The sequence below is a fragment of the Miniopterus schreibersii genome, assembly GCF_964146895.1.
Source record: "Miniopterus schreibersii genome assembly, chromosome: 9".
NCBI lineage: Eukaryota > Metazoa > Chordata > Mammalia > Chiroptera > Miniopteridae > Miniopterus > Miniopterus schreibersii.
In genome coordinates this window covers 11,815,804-11,832,768 of record NC_138118.1, presented here as the reverse complement: position 1 = coordinate 11,832,768, position 16,965 = coordinate 11,815,804, and the positions used below count along the sequence as shown (strand labels likewise).

General features: G+C 42.4%; 1 protein-coding gene across 13 annotated transcripts in view; it reads left to right on the top strand.

Moving 5' to 3' along the window:
* The window catches only part of CALD1 (caldesmon 1), a 193,044-nt gene that overhangs the window by 166,315 nt on the left and 9,764 nt on the right, over positions 1-16,965 (top strand). For all 13 annotated transcript variants that reach the window (XM_081147974.1, XM_081147975.1, XM_081147964.1 and 10 more), the window contains 6 exons: positions 3,991-4,136; positions 7,902-8,160; positions 11,507-11,647; positions 14,752-14,795; positions 14,899-14,977; positions 16,803-16,940. In XM_081147974.1, the coding sequence (XP_081004100.1) occupies positions 3,991-4,136; positions 7,902-8,160; positions 11,507-11,647; positions 14,752-14,795; positions 14,899-14,977; positions 16,803-16,940 (807 nt within the window). The remainder of the gene's footprint in view (positions 1-3,990; positions 4,137-7,901; positions 8,161-11,506; positions 11,648-14,751; positions 14,796-14,898; positions 14,978-16,802; positions 16,941-16,965) is intronic.

The window sequence follows — 16,965 nt, the reverse complement described above, 5'->3', positions numbered from 1 at the left end:
ATGTTTATTTTGTTTAAGATGTATGTCCCTTCGTGTTTCTAATGGAACTTGTGGTGGTTTGGGGGTGAAAATTGTGAACTCTGCCCACTTAGAGGCAGGAGAAAGCTTACATGCTAATAACTGGACAAGCGGATCTGGCCCAAGTGAGGCAGCTAAGGAAATGGTTGAACGTGTGGGAAAACACTGTTCTCACTTTGTAACAGAAGAACACAAGCTCAGGGACAAAAAAATGAAAGTTACCTCAGAACTAAACTCAAGCAGAAACATCCCACGTGGGTTCGTCTCTAGAGCTAGCGTTTCGTGGTGAATTCTTTACAGAGAGAAGAGGGCGTGAAATCTCAGCTTAGTGATCCCATTTATGTTGGGGAGGGGGGCACTGAAAAAGCACTGTTTGGATCCTGTACTTCAAATTTAACTCACGTCACTGAGATGTGATTGGTTTCCAGTGACCAGAGCATTCTGCGTCTATGCGCTGTGTCCGGAGCTGGAAAGAGCTCATGGCAGCCACCCAAGTCCTCCCTCTGCCTCTTTCCAGATAAGGCCCCCACTCGATGGCCCTGGTAGAGTGACTTCAGAGCCTCCTCTCTCCCACTTTGCCCTGCAGCACATTCCAGTGTCCCAAAACTTTGGACTCTTTTTTTATTCGAGGCCAGATTAGCTCCTCTGCACAGGCTTAAAAAAAAAATAAAAATCTGCCATTCCTGTTTTAACATTGGGCACATAAATTGCTAGCTGAATGACCAGGTTTCCCCTCTCCAGCTAGCTGTGTGGCTGCTTTACGTAGACCACTTTAAATCATACTTTACATGACTTAGCCCTTCTTTTTTTTTAATTTCCTTTTTGTTAAAAATATTAAAAACTCCTTTTCTTTCAAGGAGCAATGTGAGACCAGTCAACCACAAGTAAACACAAACATCACGAACGCCTTCGTAGAGAAAACATTTCCAGGAGTAGCTCCAATACCTTACAAAACACCTTCTTTCTCCCACTGCGGTTGAACTCTTTTTCTTTTTAATGTAGGAAACGTTTCATTTGTTGTGACAATGGATCGCAGATGATCACCAACCTTGAAACTTACTGTAGTTTTTTATTTCTCCTCTCCAACCATAAAATGTCTCCTTTTAGTTCTTTAGCCTAAAAGTCTCCCCCATGCCCCTCTCCCACCTCTAACAGAAAAGCAGCTTCCAGGGGAGTTGTTCATAGAAGGTTGAAACTGACATTCAAGCATCTAGTCCAAGTCTCCCCAATGCTGGTGTGCATGCGAGTCACAGGGCATCTCAGGAAACGCAAAACCTGACTGACTCAGCGGCTCGGGTGGAGTCTGAGCTTTCTGGTGAGGCCTGTGTTGTCCGTGGAGACCAAACTTTCAGTAGCAGGGACATTCATGTGATATATATTGGACCCAAAGAAGTAGCTGAGGCTTCTGAGTCTAACAAAAGTACATTAAACCTACTCTGGAAAAAAAGGTTAACTTGCATCAGCCCTTGTCACTATTCTGGACTCAAATATTGCAAAGCAATTACAAAGACTGGCATCACAGTCCTTTATGCCGTGACCTTTTGAATGTCTCTCTGGCACAAGGTCATGTCACCGGAATCCCCACCCCATGCACGCCCATGTGTTTTCCCATTGGATATCCCAAATATCCAGTTTTAACAAAATGATCACATTTGGCAGGCCTTTCATATGCTAATGTTATCTGTCCAAGAAGCACATTAGCTGTTCAGGATACTTGGCTACCCATTAATCCATCAGCACAGATTTCCTTTATGGTAACATTCTGACCTAGAAGATCTAATGCTTTTCCCAAGTGACTTAGACTTCCATGAGCTTGTATTAAATCTGCTACGGAATCCAGTCCACTGTGCTCCTTAAAATAAAATGTAAAGGCCTTGTGGAATTACTTTATTTCCCAAAAAGATAAAATAATTTGCAAATTCAAATTATCATGCTTTCACTGGGAATTTTCCCTAAGGAAGTCTTCCAAAGAGAATATAAGTATAACATCCACCGTAGCCTTTGCCAATAAAGGCAGAGCTCGAAGGAAACATGTATTGTTTTACAAATCTATATTACATACACTTTTGGTCAGTAAATCAAATATTCCATTTGGGGAGAATGGAAATATCTCTGACTCCAAAACAGGAGAAATTAGTTAAAGGGTATTTCATCTTTGCTACTATTCCACAAATCATGCGATTTGACTCAGAATTTGTTTCATGGGTTTTCTGAAATGGGACCCCCTCACCCCCAAATCTGTATCCCCAGATACTTCTTAACCAAGATATATAATCCGGTCCATGGTTTCTGGGGCTCTATCCAATAATGATAGGCAAGACAAGAAGAAACCCTGCCTGGCCCTGCGTGCCCCATGAATACTGATTTATGATTGGGCAAGGACAGCCACCAAAGAGCCACAGCCAAGTTGTAGGACAAGCCAGGAGTTTCCTTCTCTGTAGCCCCTCATGACAAATCAGAGGACAAGAGGGAAATGAAAGGATGAAGGATTAGAAAGGGATCATCTAGCCTAACCACCTCTTTTTATGCAAATGGAACCAACATCCCAGAGAAGTCAGGTGACTTCATCAAAGTCACACGGCTACTTTGTCAACAGCACTGAAACCAAAATTCAAGTTTCCTGACTCCAGACAAAGCTCTAAGAGAACAGCAAGACAACAGCTTGCTTCTTCAGCATGTCTGAGGGATATCATATGCCAGGTGTATACCCCTTGGAGAAAGATTAAAGTTTTAACTAATTAGGGCAACATTCCTGTTGCCCATTAAATTACTTCAATACAGTCCATCTGTAGTAATTTAATAAAATAATAACCAAAGTAGGCAATCAGGGAAAGGACTATTGAAGGCTCATCAGTAAAGAGCAAAAAAATGTACTCTGCTTAGCAAAACATGCATTTGAATAGTAAATATTCAGAGGGTATCTGAAGAATAGCTGGAAAGAGGTGAGTGATCAGGGACTGGAAGGCAGGCCATCTGGACAGGACCTAACGTCCTAAGTTCTTATGTCCCACCCTTGCTCTGTAGGTTTCTTTAGAACATTAGTGCTTTCTCGGTCTTGAAAAGAGCAATAATGAACCTCCCCTGTTTTTACACTCATCTTTTAAGAATGGATGAGATGATATAGGTAAAATAATTTATACTCCTTTACCCCCAAAAAAGCTACATAAATTCAGTCTACCTTGAAATAATCTCTTATTTACCATGAGGAACTTATGCCTAATACCTGTTCTTAGTGTACGACCTTCTTCTATCACCCACAAGAGTCACAAAACCACTTTTGGAGACTAAATTATTACCTGCACCGCAAGTCAAGGTAAACCCTGGGGGTTTTCCCCTTCTGTTCTAACTTAGTGACTTAGATGATTACAAACATGGTCCCACAGACCTGTGAGTCATCCCCCTGAAGGTAGGGTTATTATTTCTTCTGTCCTGGAGACCCTGGTTACTTATTTGATTAGAATACTAGGATCCTCCTCTGACATCATCGAAAGTTGGCTTGACAGATCTGGCTAATCCAGTAGGTTTCCTCTTCTTTCCTCCTCAACACATTCGTGTCCTTCATCCAAGAAGAAACCTGTCCAAGCAACCTGAGCATTTTCCCGTCAAGGCCCCCCTCATAATCTCTCTTCCCACTGGGAACTGCAAACAACCACTCATGTGCAGTTCCAAGGGCGTAATAGTTTCCAATGGTAACACCTCCAATGCTTTCAAAAATAAAATCCCCAGTGAAATCAGGAATAATCTTGACTTCCTAAAATTGTGGTCAGGGTCTTTGCTCAGAGGCTGGGGAGCCAGAGCTCATGCTCTAAGAATTTCCTCTGACCCCATTTCTACCACATGGTTCTACAGTGATTTGTTTTACTTCTGAGGTTTCTGGCTTCCTAACAATTGGGGGTCTAATTTGGTGATACCAACCAAAACCTAATATGATTTTTATTGTTATGTTTCCTCCTGATGTGTACTGTTGGTTAGTTCAAAGATGAGAAGATTAAAAAAGACAAAGAGCCCAGAGAAGAAGTGAAGAGCTTCTTGGATGGAAAGAAGGGATTTACAGAAGTGAAGTCGCAGAATGGAGAATTCATGACCCACAAACTTAAGCACACCGAGAATTCTTTCAGGTAAGATTTAGTGACTAACAGTGACTGTGTTCACATGTGGAAAAAAATCAGTCTCCCTACCCTGTGCCTCTAGACAGAAAAGTGCTGAACAGGCAACATGCTTTAGTTGTGAGGTCACTGGCCATTGTCTCAGAGATGCGCAGTCAGCAGGTCAGGCTATCAATCACTAACAGAAGACCAGCCGTCTTTACTCAGGCAAAGTTTAATCTGCATTTCCCATACTTTAGCAACGTAGATTATGCTTGAAAATACAAGTTCTTGTCCCTGACCTAATATGCTCATGTAAGATCAGTTTATTAGAAAACATTATTACTGATATCACTGATTCCTTCTCTGTATGGTCCAGGCAACTTTCATAAGAGACCCTCGCGGTACCATTCTCAAGATTGTATTCTCTAGAGGTTGTAGATAAATACTGCCTAAAACTAGGATTATTCTGTGGCCTAATATTTGGAAAGCATTAGGTTAAACTAAGTTAGTCGAATCTCTTTGCCAAAAGACTTTGAAAGCACTTGGTGTTAATTTGTATTGCAAATCTCTCAGGGAGGAAGAAGGCATCCAACTAATACTCCATTTAATACCCTTTGAAAACCCTCTTGCATAGCTTCAGCTTCCCCTCCTCACCCCATTATGTTGCAAATTTGGACAATGGATTTTAGGGCAGACAGACAAGTATATGCTGGTAAATTCTCACTTCTAGATACATTGAACACTTAGAGCTCCCCACCACATTTTGTGGGAGTCAAGTTGCAGGTGCCTGCCATGGACACCAGGCTACATGATTCTCTGGGCCCCGTTCCTACTCCTACACCCCCGCCAACCACTGTGCCAAATTTCAGCCTCTGTCATGTTACTGGCTGCTGTGCCAGATGTTGTGGAAGAGCCTGGATCCCTATAATGTGGAATTCCATGCAGCCTTGCCTGTAGATCCTGAGCAGGTATTGTGCAGAAGTCAGACAGGGTCCTCACAGCAAAACCTTTGTAACACACAGAAGCGAGCAAAGCTACTGGGTGGGGATGGATGTTTCCAGATCCTCTAAGAGGCTAAAATGGGTCAACATAATTGCCCCCAAGCAATTTTCCAATACAAAACTTTGAGCAGAAATCCAGTCACATTTATCCAATAGAAAGCCTAAATTGGCAAGAAAGTAGATGTGAAAAACTAAGAGCGTATCAGGAAGTCATAGGAAATCTAGAAATCAAGTTGATTCTGGCAGGTAAGCCGAGCCCAGAGCTTGCTGAAGTGTCAGTAGGTTAATATTTTAAAGCCCTAGAACAGCATGGAGTTCATGAGAAGCGGTCAATGAATATTGCCTAACAGTATTAGTGTTTTGTTGTTTGAGAGTTTAAAAGAAGTTTTGTGGGTATGAATGCATTTTTTTGTTGTTAAGAGGAATAATGCTTTTTAAAAAATCCGTCAGTAGAAAATTTGGTTAACAATTAGCAAACTTGCCAACCGGTTTCAGCCAAAGCTCAAATTAATAATTAACACATCCATTGTGTGGAAACCCAGAGGTTGGCTAATTCCAAGAGAAAATTCAGCAGGGATGCCAACAGGTTAAGCCTGAGAACGCTTAAATGTGGATTTTTAATTTTTCCATCTTTGGGCAGACAAAAATGACAGGAACATCAAGTTTTTCTTTAGCTGCTAACACGTTAGTTTTAGTTTTGATAGAAGTCCATGGTGACAGAAGCAGAGATGCCTGGTTTTGCTCCATAAAGTGAAGAGCTGGGGAGGAAGAGCCTCTGTTTAGATTAGCATGGTGTCTACTAACCTAACTGAAAACAAGCTGTGTTCTGAATGGTTAAAGTTCTGATGTTCATCTTGACTTGACACCCAAAGAAACCAAGGATCGAAGAGAGAGACTTCTAGAGGAAATTTTCCTATTATTTGTGGCACCCTAATACTGAGGGCATGCCAGCGCATCTGAGCAGAGGTGATTTGGACAAAACTCTTGTTCCTGTCTGAGCATCACTCCTTGTGTTTGATTCAGTTACTGTCCCCTTTGATGTTTCAGTTCTCTTATAACTAGATCAACTGTTTTCTCTAAGGATGACATAAAAATCTCAGTTCAAGAAGCAAGTTTATAGAGATCGATTATACCGAGGGTTTTATAGAAAGTACAAAACAAGGATTTGTTTTGCTTTCTGTTTATTTTTTTATGTGAGAATTAAAGTTTTTTCTGACTATAGAAAAAACTATACTCATTATAAAACATTCAGAAAATAGAAGTACAAAAATAGGTACCCACCACCCAAAGATAACACTAATAACATTTTTTGCAGATATTTTCTATGTATATACATTCAAAATAGACACCCAGCAGGTATATGTATGAATAGAATTCTAAATCTACATTTTAAATTGATTCTTGCATGATGCATAGCAATGTGTCTTAGCTAGCCTCCTATACCAATGAATATAAGTCTACAGTGAATGATATTAGAGTGTTCCACTGGATGGAAGTATCAAGATTTATTTAACCAGTCCCTAATGGGGGCAGTTTGAGTGTCCAAAATGAAGACTGAGCGACATCTAGTGGAATCTAGAGAAGTTTCTACAAGCCGTGTTTTGCCCGTCCAACTGAACACTAACATCATGAACACAGGGAGAACAAAGGCCTCTGAAGATGGAAAGACCTTAAATTAACTGAGAGAGCAGATTTCCTCTCTGAAGTCACAATTCTATAAACCTATAAGAGCAACATGAAGTTTTAAGGGACCGTCTAACTTTGATTGAGTTCAAAATAAAAGAGCTCATCTTTCACCATCAAGCACCTAGAACCAGAGTTTTAAATTTTTTAACCTCAGCTCTTAGTAAGAAATAAATTTTACATCATGACCCAGTGGCATCTACATCCATAACTGACACCAACATGTCAGTTAGTTAGAAATGGTCATTCCCCTCGCTCTATGCAGGACACTCTGATGATTCCTAGTTCGTTTTATAAACGCTAATTACAGTCCACTGAATTGATCTTCTGACCTGCAGCTTGAAAACCATTGTCCTAAAGGACTCGGTATATTCAGAGTTACCGCAGTGTTTTAAAAGCATGAGATGTGCACATCAGATCAATATTGCCGAGTGTGTCATCTGGAATCACTTTTGTTTTAGTGTTCCCCTTGTGCCATAGCGAGAAACCCTGTGCCATTCTCCACATGGAACTGATGGCGCCAGACAGTGGCAATTCACCTGTTGCTTAGACAAAAGTGTTGGACGTGGGCTGCCTGCGTCCAGATCTGTGCCCTCACGGCTGGCTAATTAGTATTTAAGTCAGATTTCTTTTTCATGGCTAAATAATATTCCACTGTAAATATGTACCACACTTTCTTTAGCCATGCATCCGCCAGTGAACACTTAGGTTCTCTACAAATCTCAGCTGCTGTAAATAATGCTGCGGCAAGCAGGAGGGTGCGGATAGGCTCTGGAGCCGGTGTTTTCCTTTTCTTCAGGTAAAAGCCCACAAGTGGGATGGCTGGATCATAGGTAGTTCTGTTTTCACATTTTTTTTTAAGAAGCTCCCTACTGTTTTTCGTAGTGGTTGCACCATTTTGCAGTCTCAGCGACAGGGTCTGTTTGCCCCACTGTAGAGCTGGGGACACCCAGGGTCAGTGGCAGCGCAGGGACTCGGGGTCAGGCCTGGAGATTCCAGGTGGGCCCCAACTTCTGCGTGGGACGCAGGCCTGCAGACCCACCTCCCCTCCGTCCAGGGGGGGCTGCAAGGCAGCCGGGCATCCAACTGTCTTGCATCCCTCCCCCACCAGCCGGCCTGGAGGGAGGGCCCTGGAGGCCAAGGAGGCAGAAGGGGCGCCCCAAGTGGAGGCGGGCAGGCGCCTGGAGGAGCTGCGCCGTCGGCGCGGGGAAACCGAGAGCGAGGAGTTCGAGAAGCTCCGGCAGAAGCAGCAGGAGGCGGCCCTGGAGCTGGAGGAGCTGAAGAAGAAGAGGGAGGAGCGAAGGAAGGTCCTAGAGGAGGAAGAGCAGAGGCGGAAACAGGAGGAAGCCGAGCGGAAAGCCCGAGAGGAGGTAAGCGGGGCGCGGGCGCCCCAACGCGCCCCAGCCCCTGAGCGCGCGTCGCTGGGAGCGCCCCAGGCCCGGGCATCACTGCTCCCCCGGCTGAAATGCTGCTACTCTCTTGAGCACAGACTCTTGCAAATGCTTTTTAAGGATAATAAACTTACTGTGTGCTAAGCATGGCTCCAAAACCTTTATTCATCTGAATTTATCCAACTCTCCTAAGAACAAGTGGTCTTATCCCCATTTCACAGATGAGGAGACTCGGGCATGGAGAGGGTTGCTTGGTGGGTTTGATAATTTTCCCAAGGCCCCCTTGTCTCAGTCCCTTACCCTACCCTGCCCCTCAGTGAGGAGCAGCCGAGAGCAGATGGGTCAGAAGGCTGCCGACTGGCGACAAGAGCCAAGAGTCAGCCGATGGTTGTTTTTTTGATATTTGCAGAGTTTTTATAGAGAAGAAGATTTTTTTAAAAATACGTGTTGAGCTTTTTTTTTGAGTGGAAGAGTCTAAATTTTTCACAGTCAGGGGACAGTCTCTGCTTTGTTCATTACTGTATACCCAGGGCACAAACAGCGCCAGGCGTGTAGCAGGAACCCAGTAATTATGAGCAGATGAATTCATTCTGTGTTTTAAGGCAGTGCTAAAAACAACAAATAAAGCTACCAAAAGGCTAATTTGGAAAACTGAAAAAGTGCTTAGCCACCTACAACTTGTATTGCTACCTTTACCAAGGTGCGGTCTTTTCTTTCATCCTGAGGTTACATTATTATTATTCTCATTTTGTGGACAAATAAATGGGAATCCGGGTGTTTTGTTATCAGTGGGGCACTCTCTGTGTCCCCACCGGTTGCCAGTGGAAGTGAGCTTCTTGGGGTGCTGCTGGAATAACAATTTCTGGAGGCCCCCCATGGGAGGATAAGGTATCATGGAAAGTTTTATTTCTGTGGAATTAAACCCCTGAGTTGCCAAGGTCCCATCTCCCTCCATCCCGCCGAGGAAAAAGTCCCATTTTGTCTTCAGCAGAGCTAGGATTAAAGCCAGTGTCCAGAGTTTCCACCCCATATTTGCACAGTCCAGTCCAGCATCAAGCTAGCTTAGCTTGCGTCCCCAGCTGCAGTTCATTGCATGTGGGATCCGCATGGCTGTGGGCCATGTGGCTTCTAGGGCCACGCAGCGTCTAGGGCCACATGGAGGGAACATGGGCGAGTGCAAAGAAGCAGGAGCGAAACAAGGGGTACAAGAGAGAGAGAATTCCTTTGTCTCAGGGTTTTAACCTTCTAAAATTTCCCCCACGCTTGCAGTGGCTCCAGCCCTCTAGCCAATTACCTTTGTTTCCAGGTTAGACTGATAAGCAAGCACTTTCCCTACATCACTCCGACTTTACTGTGCGTGCATCCGTCTTCCCCTTTGTCCAGTCCCTTCCCCCAGTGATTTGCAGGGACTGGACTGGTGGTTCCCTGTGGAGCATGAAGTTGCAGCTTCCTGATGAAGCTGCCCAGATGACCATGCTTATAATGCCTGGCCTTCCCTTTGCTCCTTTCTTATTAATATTAATAATTAGCTAATTTCCATGGTAACAGTTTGAGTGACTCGTGTGAAGTTACTTGACTAATAAGTGGTAGAATCAGTATTGGGACCCAGCTTCTCTAACTCAGCTTGGAGCTCTGCCCACTAACTTAAGAAACAGTGATCTCCCATTATTCAGAAGATGCAAAAAGACTTCAGATGACTTTCTGACTTGGATCTTACATAAACATTCCCTAAACTGTGTTGAAAGTTTGGATAAATGATTCCAAAAATCTCTTCCAAGTCCAGCTGTCACTGAGCCAATGATCTCTGGTTGTAAAGTAATCAGGATAAAAGAGCTTTAGAACCAAACACACCTGGGCTTGTATCCTAACAGCCACTTGCAAGCTGGAACCTTGGGAAAGTTACTGGACTATCTGAGATTTCTTTTCCTTACCTGTGAAACACCTACATTCAGGATTGTTGTGATGATTAAATAGATCATTGTATTCACACAGCCTGGTATATAATAGGCGCTCAGGAGGTGGTAGTTATAATCACTATTATCACTGCTATTATTATTTAGAGGAGGAGAGTACCAATGAAGGCAGGATGAATTCTTAGAATGGGATTGGATTGGAGATTATTTGATCTAACCTCCTACCAGTGACGTGGACTGGATGGCTTAAAAGCAACAGAAATTATTTCTCACAGTTCTGGAGGCTGAGAAGTCCAAGAACAAGGTCTGCAGATTCTGTGTCTGGTGAGGGGGACGCTTTCTGGTTCATAGATGCACATTTTCTCCCTGTATCCTTACATGGTGGAAGGAGCAAGGGAGCTCTCTGGAGTCCTTTTTTAAGGCACTAATCTCACTCATGAGGGCTCCACCCTCATGATCTAATCACCTGTTAATAACATCCCACAGAGGGTTAGGATTTCAACATGACTTTTGGGGAGACTCACACATTTAGTCTATAACACACAGGATCCTTCTGCAACGTCCTCAGACAGACAGATATAAATTCTCTGCTTGAGAGCACCCAGTAATAAAGATCTCACAATTTGAAAATTACAAATGACACCATAAATCTCTCAAAATCATTCACAGAGGATGTGCAGCTTAATCAGACCTCTGTAGTTTTTGCCTGAGAGAGGAGCAGGGGAGAGTATTTTAGGCCAGGAATGAAGGCACCGAGGGCTTAATGGGACAGGTTGTGAATATCTGTGATTTCACCACTGTGGTGCAATATCAACCTCATTTCAGGTTTGTCAGACCATCTAAAATAGTCTACTCCATTGAGGTGGGGGCAACCATAAAATCATCTCTTGTACAATTTGGCATATATAGTACCATAGATTCGCGTCACTTTGCACATTAGTTATCTCATTTGTCTTCACAACTCTTCTAGGAACTAGGGAGAAGAGATATTTATACTGACTTCGCATATTCGGAAGTAGGTCAGTGTTAAATGATGCAACAGGGTAATGAAAATGGTGATATCATCATAGTGAGCACTAGTCAAAGCATTTTACATGCGCTTTTCCATTTAGTCCTAATTAAAGCCCTATTCAGTGGGTTCTGTATTAACCCCATTTTACAGATGAAGAGACTGAGGCACAAAGCAGATAAGCGACGTGGTCAAGGTCACACAGTTGGGAAGTAGCAGTACCAGGGTGTGAATCAGGCGACTGGACTCAGGAGCTCAGGCTTAATCCCTGGCGGCCCTGCTTGAGGACTCAGGAGCCTCCACTCTAGAGCCTGAGTCGTTGTCCTCTGGGACTTGTGCTCTCTCCCCTGCAGCAGCCATTCCCCGGGCCTTGATGTCCTTGTCATTTGCTTTCTGTCTTAAGGAAGAGAAGAGGAGATTAAAGGAAGAGATTGAAAGGCGAAGGGCAGAAGCTGCTGAGAAACGGCAGAAGATGCCAGAAGACGGCTTAGCTGATGACAAGAAGCCTTTCAAGTGTTTCACTCCTAAAGGTTCATCTCTCAAGGTATTTTTCCCCCAGAAACTCTTCCTCTAATACCTCTACTATAATATCTTAGAAACTTGAGTGTAGCCTTTATTTAGCTGTTGATTATTCAACTCCTTTGCTTCATTTATCTTTTGCTCCTTCTTTGGGCCATTTCACAGCTTTTCTTTGTTTTCAGCTTATGCAAAGGAGAGAAAGTGGGAAATTCACATCTGTCGTGCATTAGATGCCTGGTGCACATCGAAAAGACAGACAGCGATTATCTCGGGATCTCGCTGACCCGGGATCTCCCTCTGCCTCACTGCTTGAGCAATTGAAAAGGGAAACATTTATAAAGTGGGCAGATGCGTTATAAAGGTTCTGCTGCTTTTCACGCTAGCCGATCGTTTTTTCTTTGTCATTGTTAAAAGCAGGGCAGCTAGAAATGGTACTGTTCAAATCTGAAGGCTGTTAGAGGGGAGGAGATGAAATGCGACTTGGAAGGGCCCTTCGCCAGGATGAGCTTGGTCCTACTGCTGCCTTCATGGAGCATCGTCGTAATCGACATCAGACGGAAGCACTGACAGGCGAGAGCGAGCGGGAAAAACTGACTTAGGGGAATGACGGAACGGCTGACGTGGGGCAAGAGCACAGGCTCAAGAACTATTATTTATGTTCAGTCTGCCATTATCTTCACATATATTTTTGCTCATGAGGGTTAACGTGTATTGAGCTCCTGGCACAGTTAATATGCTCGATAAGTATTTGTCGAATGGGTATATGAATGAATGACTCCTCAGAGATAGGAACTTTTAACACTTTTATTTCACCTTCATTTTCCATCAGCCTGGCTAGGCTATGAAGCATTGACAATGGGCAGAGCCAGTACAGAATCACAGGCAGGCTCCAGCAGGTCAATATGTGTGTGTGTGTGTGTGTGTATGTGTGTCTCTCTCAAGGTGTGTGAGGCCTTATCATGTGGCACACTAAAGTGGCCAAAACCAGTTACATTTTATAGTTATTACCTGTTTTGCATGAAAATCAGTATGTTTTATCCCTAAATAACTTCACTTACTCTTGATGATCTTCTGGGTCCCGTCATAGCTCTGATACGTCTCAAAAAAACTACTTATAGTTGAAGTCTCAGTTCAGGTATCAAGACATCTGACAGACCTTCTCCGCCTCCCCCAGGTAGTCACTTCTCCCCATAGCCACAGCATTGTCTTATCTTTAATATGGCACCAGCCATTGAACTTTAAATATTTTATGTCTATGTTCTACTAGGCTCCCCTGCTAAAATGTGTTCTCCATAAATAATCTAATACATCATCGGGTGTTCAACTTTATATAGTAGGTACTCAACATAATTTATTAGTTGGTTGGTTGGCTAATAGGCTGACAAGATTAACAGTAGGATGGATGGATGGATGGATGGATGGATGGATGGATGGATGGATGGACGGACAGACGGATGGATAATATTAAAAGTTCCAGTGCATTGTGTGGTTTCAGTATATTTCATCTTATTCAGTTGGGAACTTTTCCTCCAGAAATGTACTTCTAAGTTTATGTCAAAATCAGAAAACTAAGATTTAAGATCCTTTACATCCCATAATCTCAGGGACACCTAGAGCACTTTATCACATAAGGTTTTATTTTTAATGACTTTGCTTTTATCTTTGTGAGAAATCACTGGAAAAGATGAAGTGCCCCCCACTAACATCCACAAAAATATTATTCAACTGGCATTAGGAGTGAAGCATGTTTTCCAAAAAGCTTAAGGGTATTTATTAATAGTCCACGAGTCCCAGGTCAGCCCACTAACACCTCAGAAGACTGTAGGGGACACTCACCCACACCAGCCTACGGTAACTGTAGCCTAGGAGATTCCTTGGTTGCCCTGAAAGGGCAGAAAATGGACCCTTTCAGCACCTGTGCTCTGCACATGCAGTTACATGCAAAAAAGGGTTTTACCGTTTGCTAATACTGACAGGCGATGCCTGGCAGAGACTATTTCCAGCCTGGAGTTGAGTATCATAAGGAATCAACAAATATTTGCTGACTTATATAGGACATCTGGATTTGAGTGATGCAGTTTCAGTAAAATATAATATTTGACTTAGTAGCTTCAGTTTTAACAAAAAGAAGTTCCTGGCTTTAAAAATAAAATGAATTTATTGAAGACTAATGAATTGCCCATTTAGTGTATATCCATCGCAGTTTCTCTGGGCTTATCTTCTTATGTCCCACTTGGGCTGGTAGGGGCTGCGTGGGAGGCCTCAGCCATCGCTGCCGAGCTGTGCCCCAGTCTCACTCTGCCCCCCCCCATCTTCTACTTTCAGAACAAGTTAAGTTCAGCAATAGGCTTGACAGTTACCAAATTAGGAAACCAGGCTAAGCCCTGAGTGAATAGTTCACAGTTCCTGGTTATCTTTCTTAATTGCCCCTCTTGCATACCAAATATATAGTCAAAACATTGGGGGGGAATTTTTCTTAATCAAAGAGCATGGAACATCTGTATTCATACAAACATGTCCTAAAGGGTAACCCCATGTGTTTTTGACAAAAACTGTTGCTAAGAGAGTAGATCTTAGAAGTTCTCATCACTAAAAAGAAAAAATTTTGCCAGGTGATGGATATTAACTAGACTCATTGTGGTGGTCATTTTACAATATTTCAGATATTAAATCATTCTGTTGTACACCTGAAACTAATATAATGTTATATGTCAATTATATCTCAATAAAGAAATCAGTAGAAAATTTTTTAAAGTATGCCAGGAGGCAAAAAAAAAAAAAGAAAAAAAGATTATTGGTATGGTCTTGAAATGTTATTATTTTGCCATTGATCTAAATTATTTCAAAGGCATTTTTATTCCATTTCTGTGTAGCCTTTAATTTGCCTCCAGGACTTTGTATTTCTCTGCACACTTTCTCCTTCCTCTGCCAACCTTACCTTCACCTCTCAACTCCCATTATCAAAACCTCGTATTTTCTCTCTAGCAGAGCTGCTACGCACAGTGCCCTAATACGCTTTCACACTCTGGTGCTTTTCTTCACCAGCTTCAGGGAAGATAGTTGTATGGGGTGAGAAGCACTGTTTATGAGATAAAAATAGTAACTGTGGTGTGTGTTTTTAATTCCTAGATAGAAGAGCGAGCAGAATTTTTGAATAAGTCTGTGCAGAAAAGGTAAATATGGCTGATTGTTCACTTGAGAATCCTCAGCCGTGATATGTGTGGAAAGATTTTTCTCTCATTCTTCTGTCTGTGTGTGTGTTTATTTGCTTAACAGTGGTGTCAAGTCAACTCATCAAGCGGCGGTTGTCTCCAAGATCGACAGCAGGCTGGAGCAGTACACCAGTGCCATTGAGGTGAGAGACGTCCTCAGGGCTGTGGTGACACAGAAATCAGCTCTGATTATATAAATGATCGTAGAAACACTTGGGACAATTAGCAAGTCTAATAATCACACTCATGTTAGGACATTAATAATGTTTCTTTATTATACTTTGAACCAGTTATAGAGAAGAACAGTAATAAAGGTAAATTATAGAAGGGATTTAAATAAATTATTTCCTACTTTCAGCCTGAGTGTTCTTTAATGGAGGTATTGTTATTTTAAAGAATGGGTTTATTGATATTTAACTATACTGTTTATATGTTAGTAAATATATCTTCTAATATTACTTCCTTATAAAATGTGTTCCCATGTGTAGTTTAAACAGGTCCAGTATAACCTTGGTTAATCTTCTTTTGTCTATAAAAACTTTTCTTATTAAATTAAAAACATAGTAGTGTAAGTTAATATAAAGATGATTGCCAGCTAGAGTTTAACCACCATGAATTTCAAATCAGCAATTTTATAGTTGAAGGACCATAGTTTTATGTTTCTGTCTATTCCAACCTTTTTCCTACCAATTGGCCAAGGGGTTCTGTCATATTTAGAAATAATGTGTACTTCCAGGTACCAAAGCACTAAGAAGGTAAGGTGCTGTTGATCCAGATGTTATCCTGGTCCTTTCTTCTTTGTGTAGACTTTAGTCAATGATTTTAGCTGTCTTCTATCAGAATACCTGCTGTGAAATAATTGGATCGGTTTGATTTGAATTTCTCCTCTCCTTTGTACTGCAGAGTGGAGATAAGTGTAAAATAATTCACAGTCAAATAAGTGATAAGAGGGAATAAGAAAGAGATCTGAATGATTTATGAAACGAAAACCAAGTCCTAACATTCAAGAGGTGATCACAAGATTAAATGTCCCCTAAAATACAAGACAAATTACAGAGTTATTTTCTGTGGTTAAATTAATTGTAGCTCTCATAGGGCTCATGAGGCCAAGACTGTGGCTGCACCCTTTACATAGTCCAGTGATGGTGCCACTCACCGTGGCCGACCACCTTGACCACATGCCACAGGCCACTAAGCAGGACAGGCGGGAAATTGCATGATTCTGGGCATGCCCATCACTCCTGCCGGAAAGTGTCTCAAATGCCACTTTGCTTCCTTACATCCATTCTTTCCTCCTTCCAGTATATTCTCCATGTAGTGCTCCCTTACTTGTTCAGTCCTTTAGCACGTCCCTGCCTCTGGTCCTTTGCCTATGCTATTCCCTCTGCATGGGATGGTGTTTTCACCTACCCACTTCCAAGTCTTCCGTCAATCTGGGTTTAAATATTGCTTCCTCAGAATAGCCTTCTTTGCTCCCCTAAATTGAGTGTTATTCCCCTATTTTGTGTTCCCTTGGCATGTTTTATAACACTACATTTACCTTTCGTAAGACATCACCACGTGAAATAAATACTTGTGTAATCAGTTACTACCTTCCTGTCCTATTAAAATGTAAGCCCACTGCAACTTACAGAGCAGACTATCTTGTTTTGATTACCACTCTATCTCCAGAGCCTGGACAGTGCCCTGCACATAGTAGGCACTTAGGTATCTGTTGAAGAAATGGGATAGAATATCACTTTAATGATAAATGGCATCCCAATAAAAAGCATATTGCATTTTTGAAAGACCCACTCATCTAGATCTTAAGGTTTATTTTTTGGTATATATGTCATAAGAGTGCGGTTTTAGAACGGAAATTATGACTCATTTTGGGGGAAGGCATTTACACAGTGATACTGTCCAGGAGGACAGTGTTTCACAAGAACAAACCTGGCACCTATCCTAAAGATAATTCACACACTTCAGGGAACAAAAACTGCAAAACCTGCAAAGCCAGCAGCCTCGGACCTCCCTGTTCCTGCCGAAGGTGTTCGCAATATCAAGAGCATGTGGGAGAAGGGGAATGTGTTTTCATCCCCCAGCGCATCGGGCACACCAAACAAGGTGAGCGTGGGGCTGCTGTCTTTTC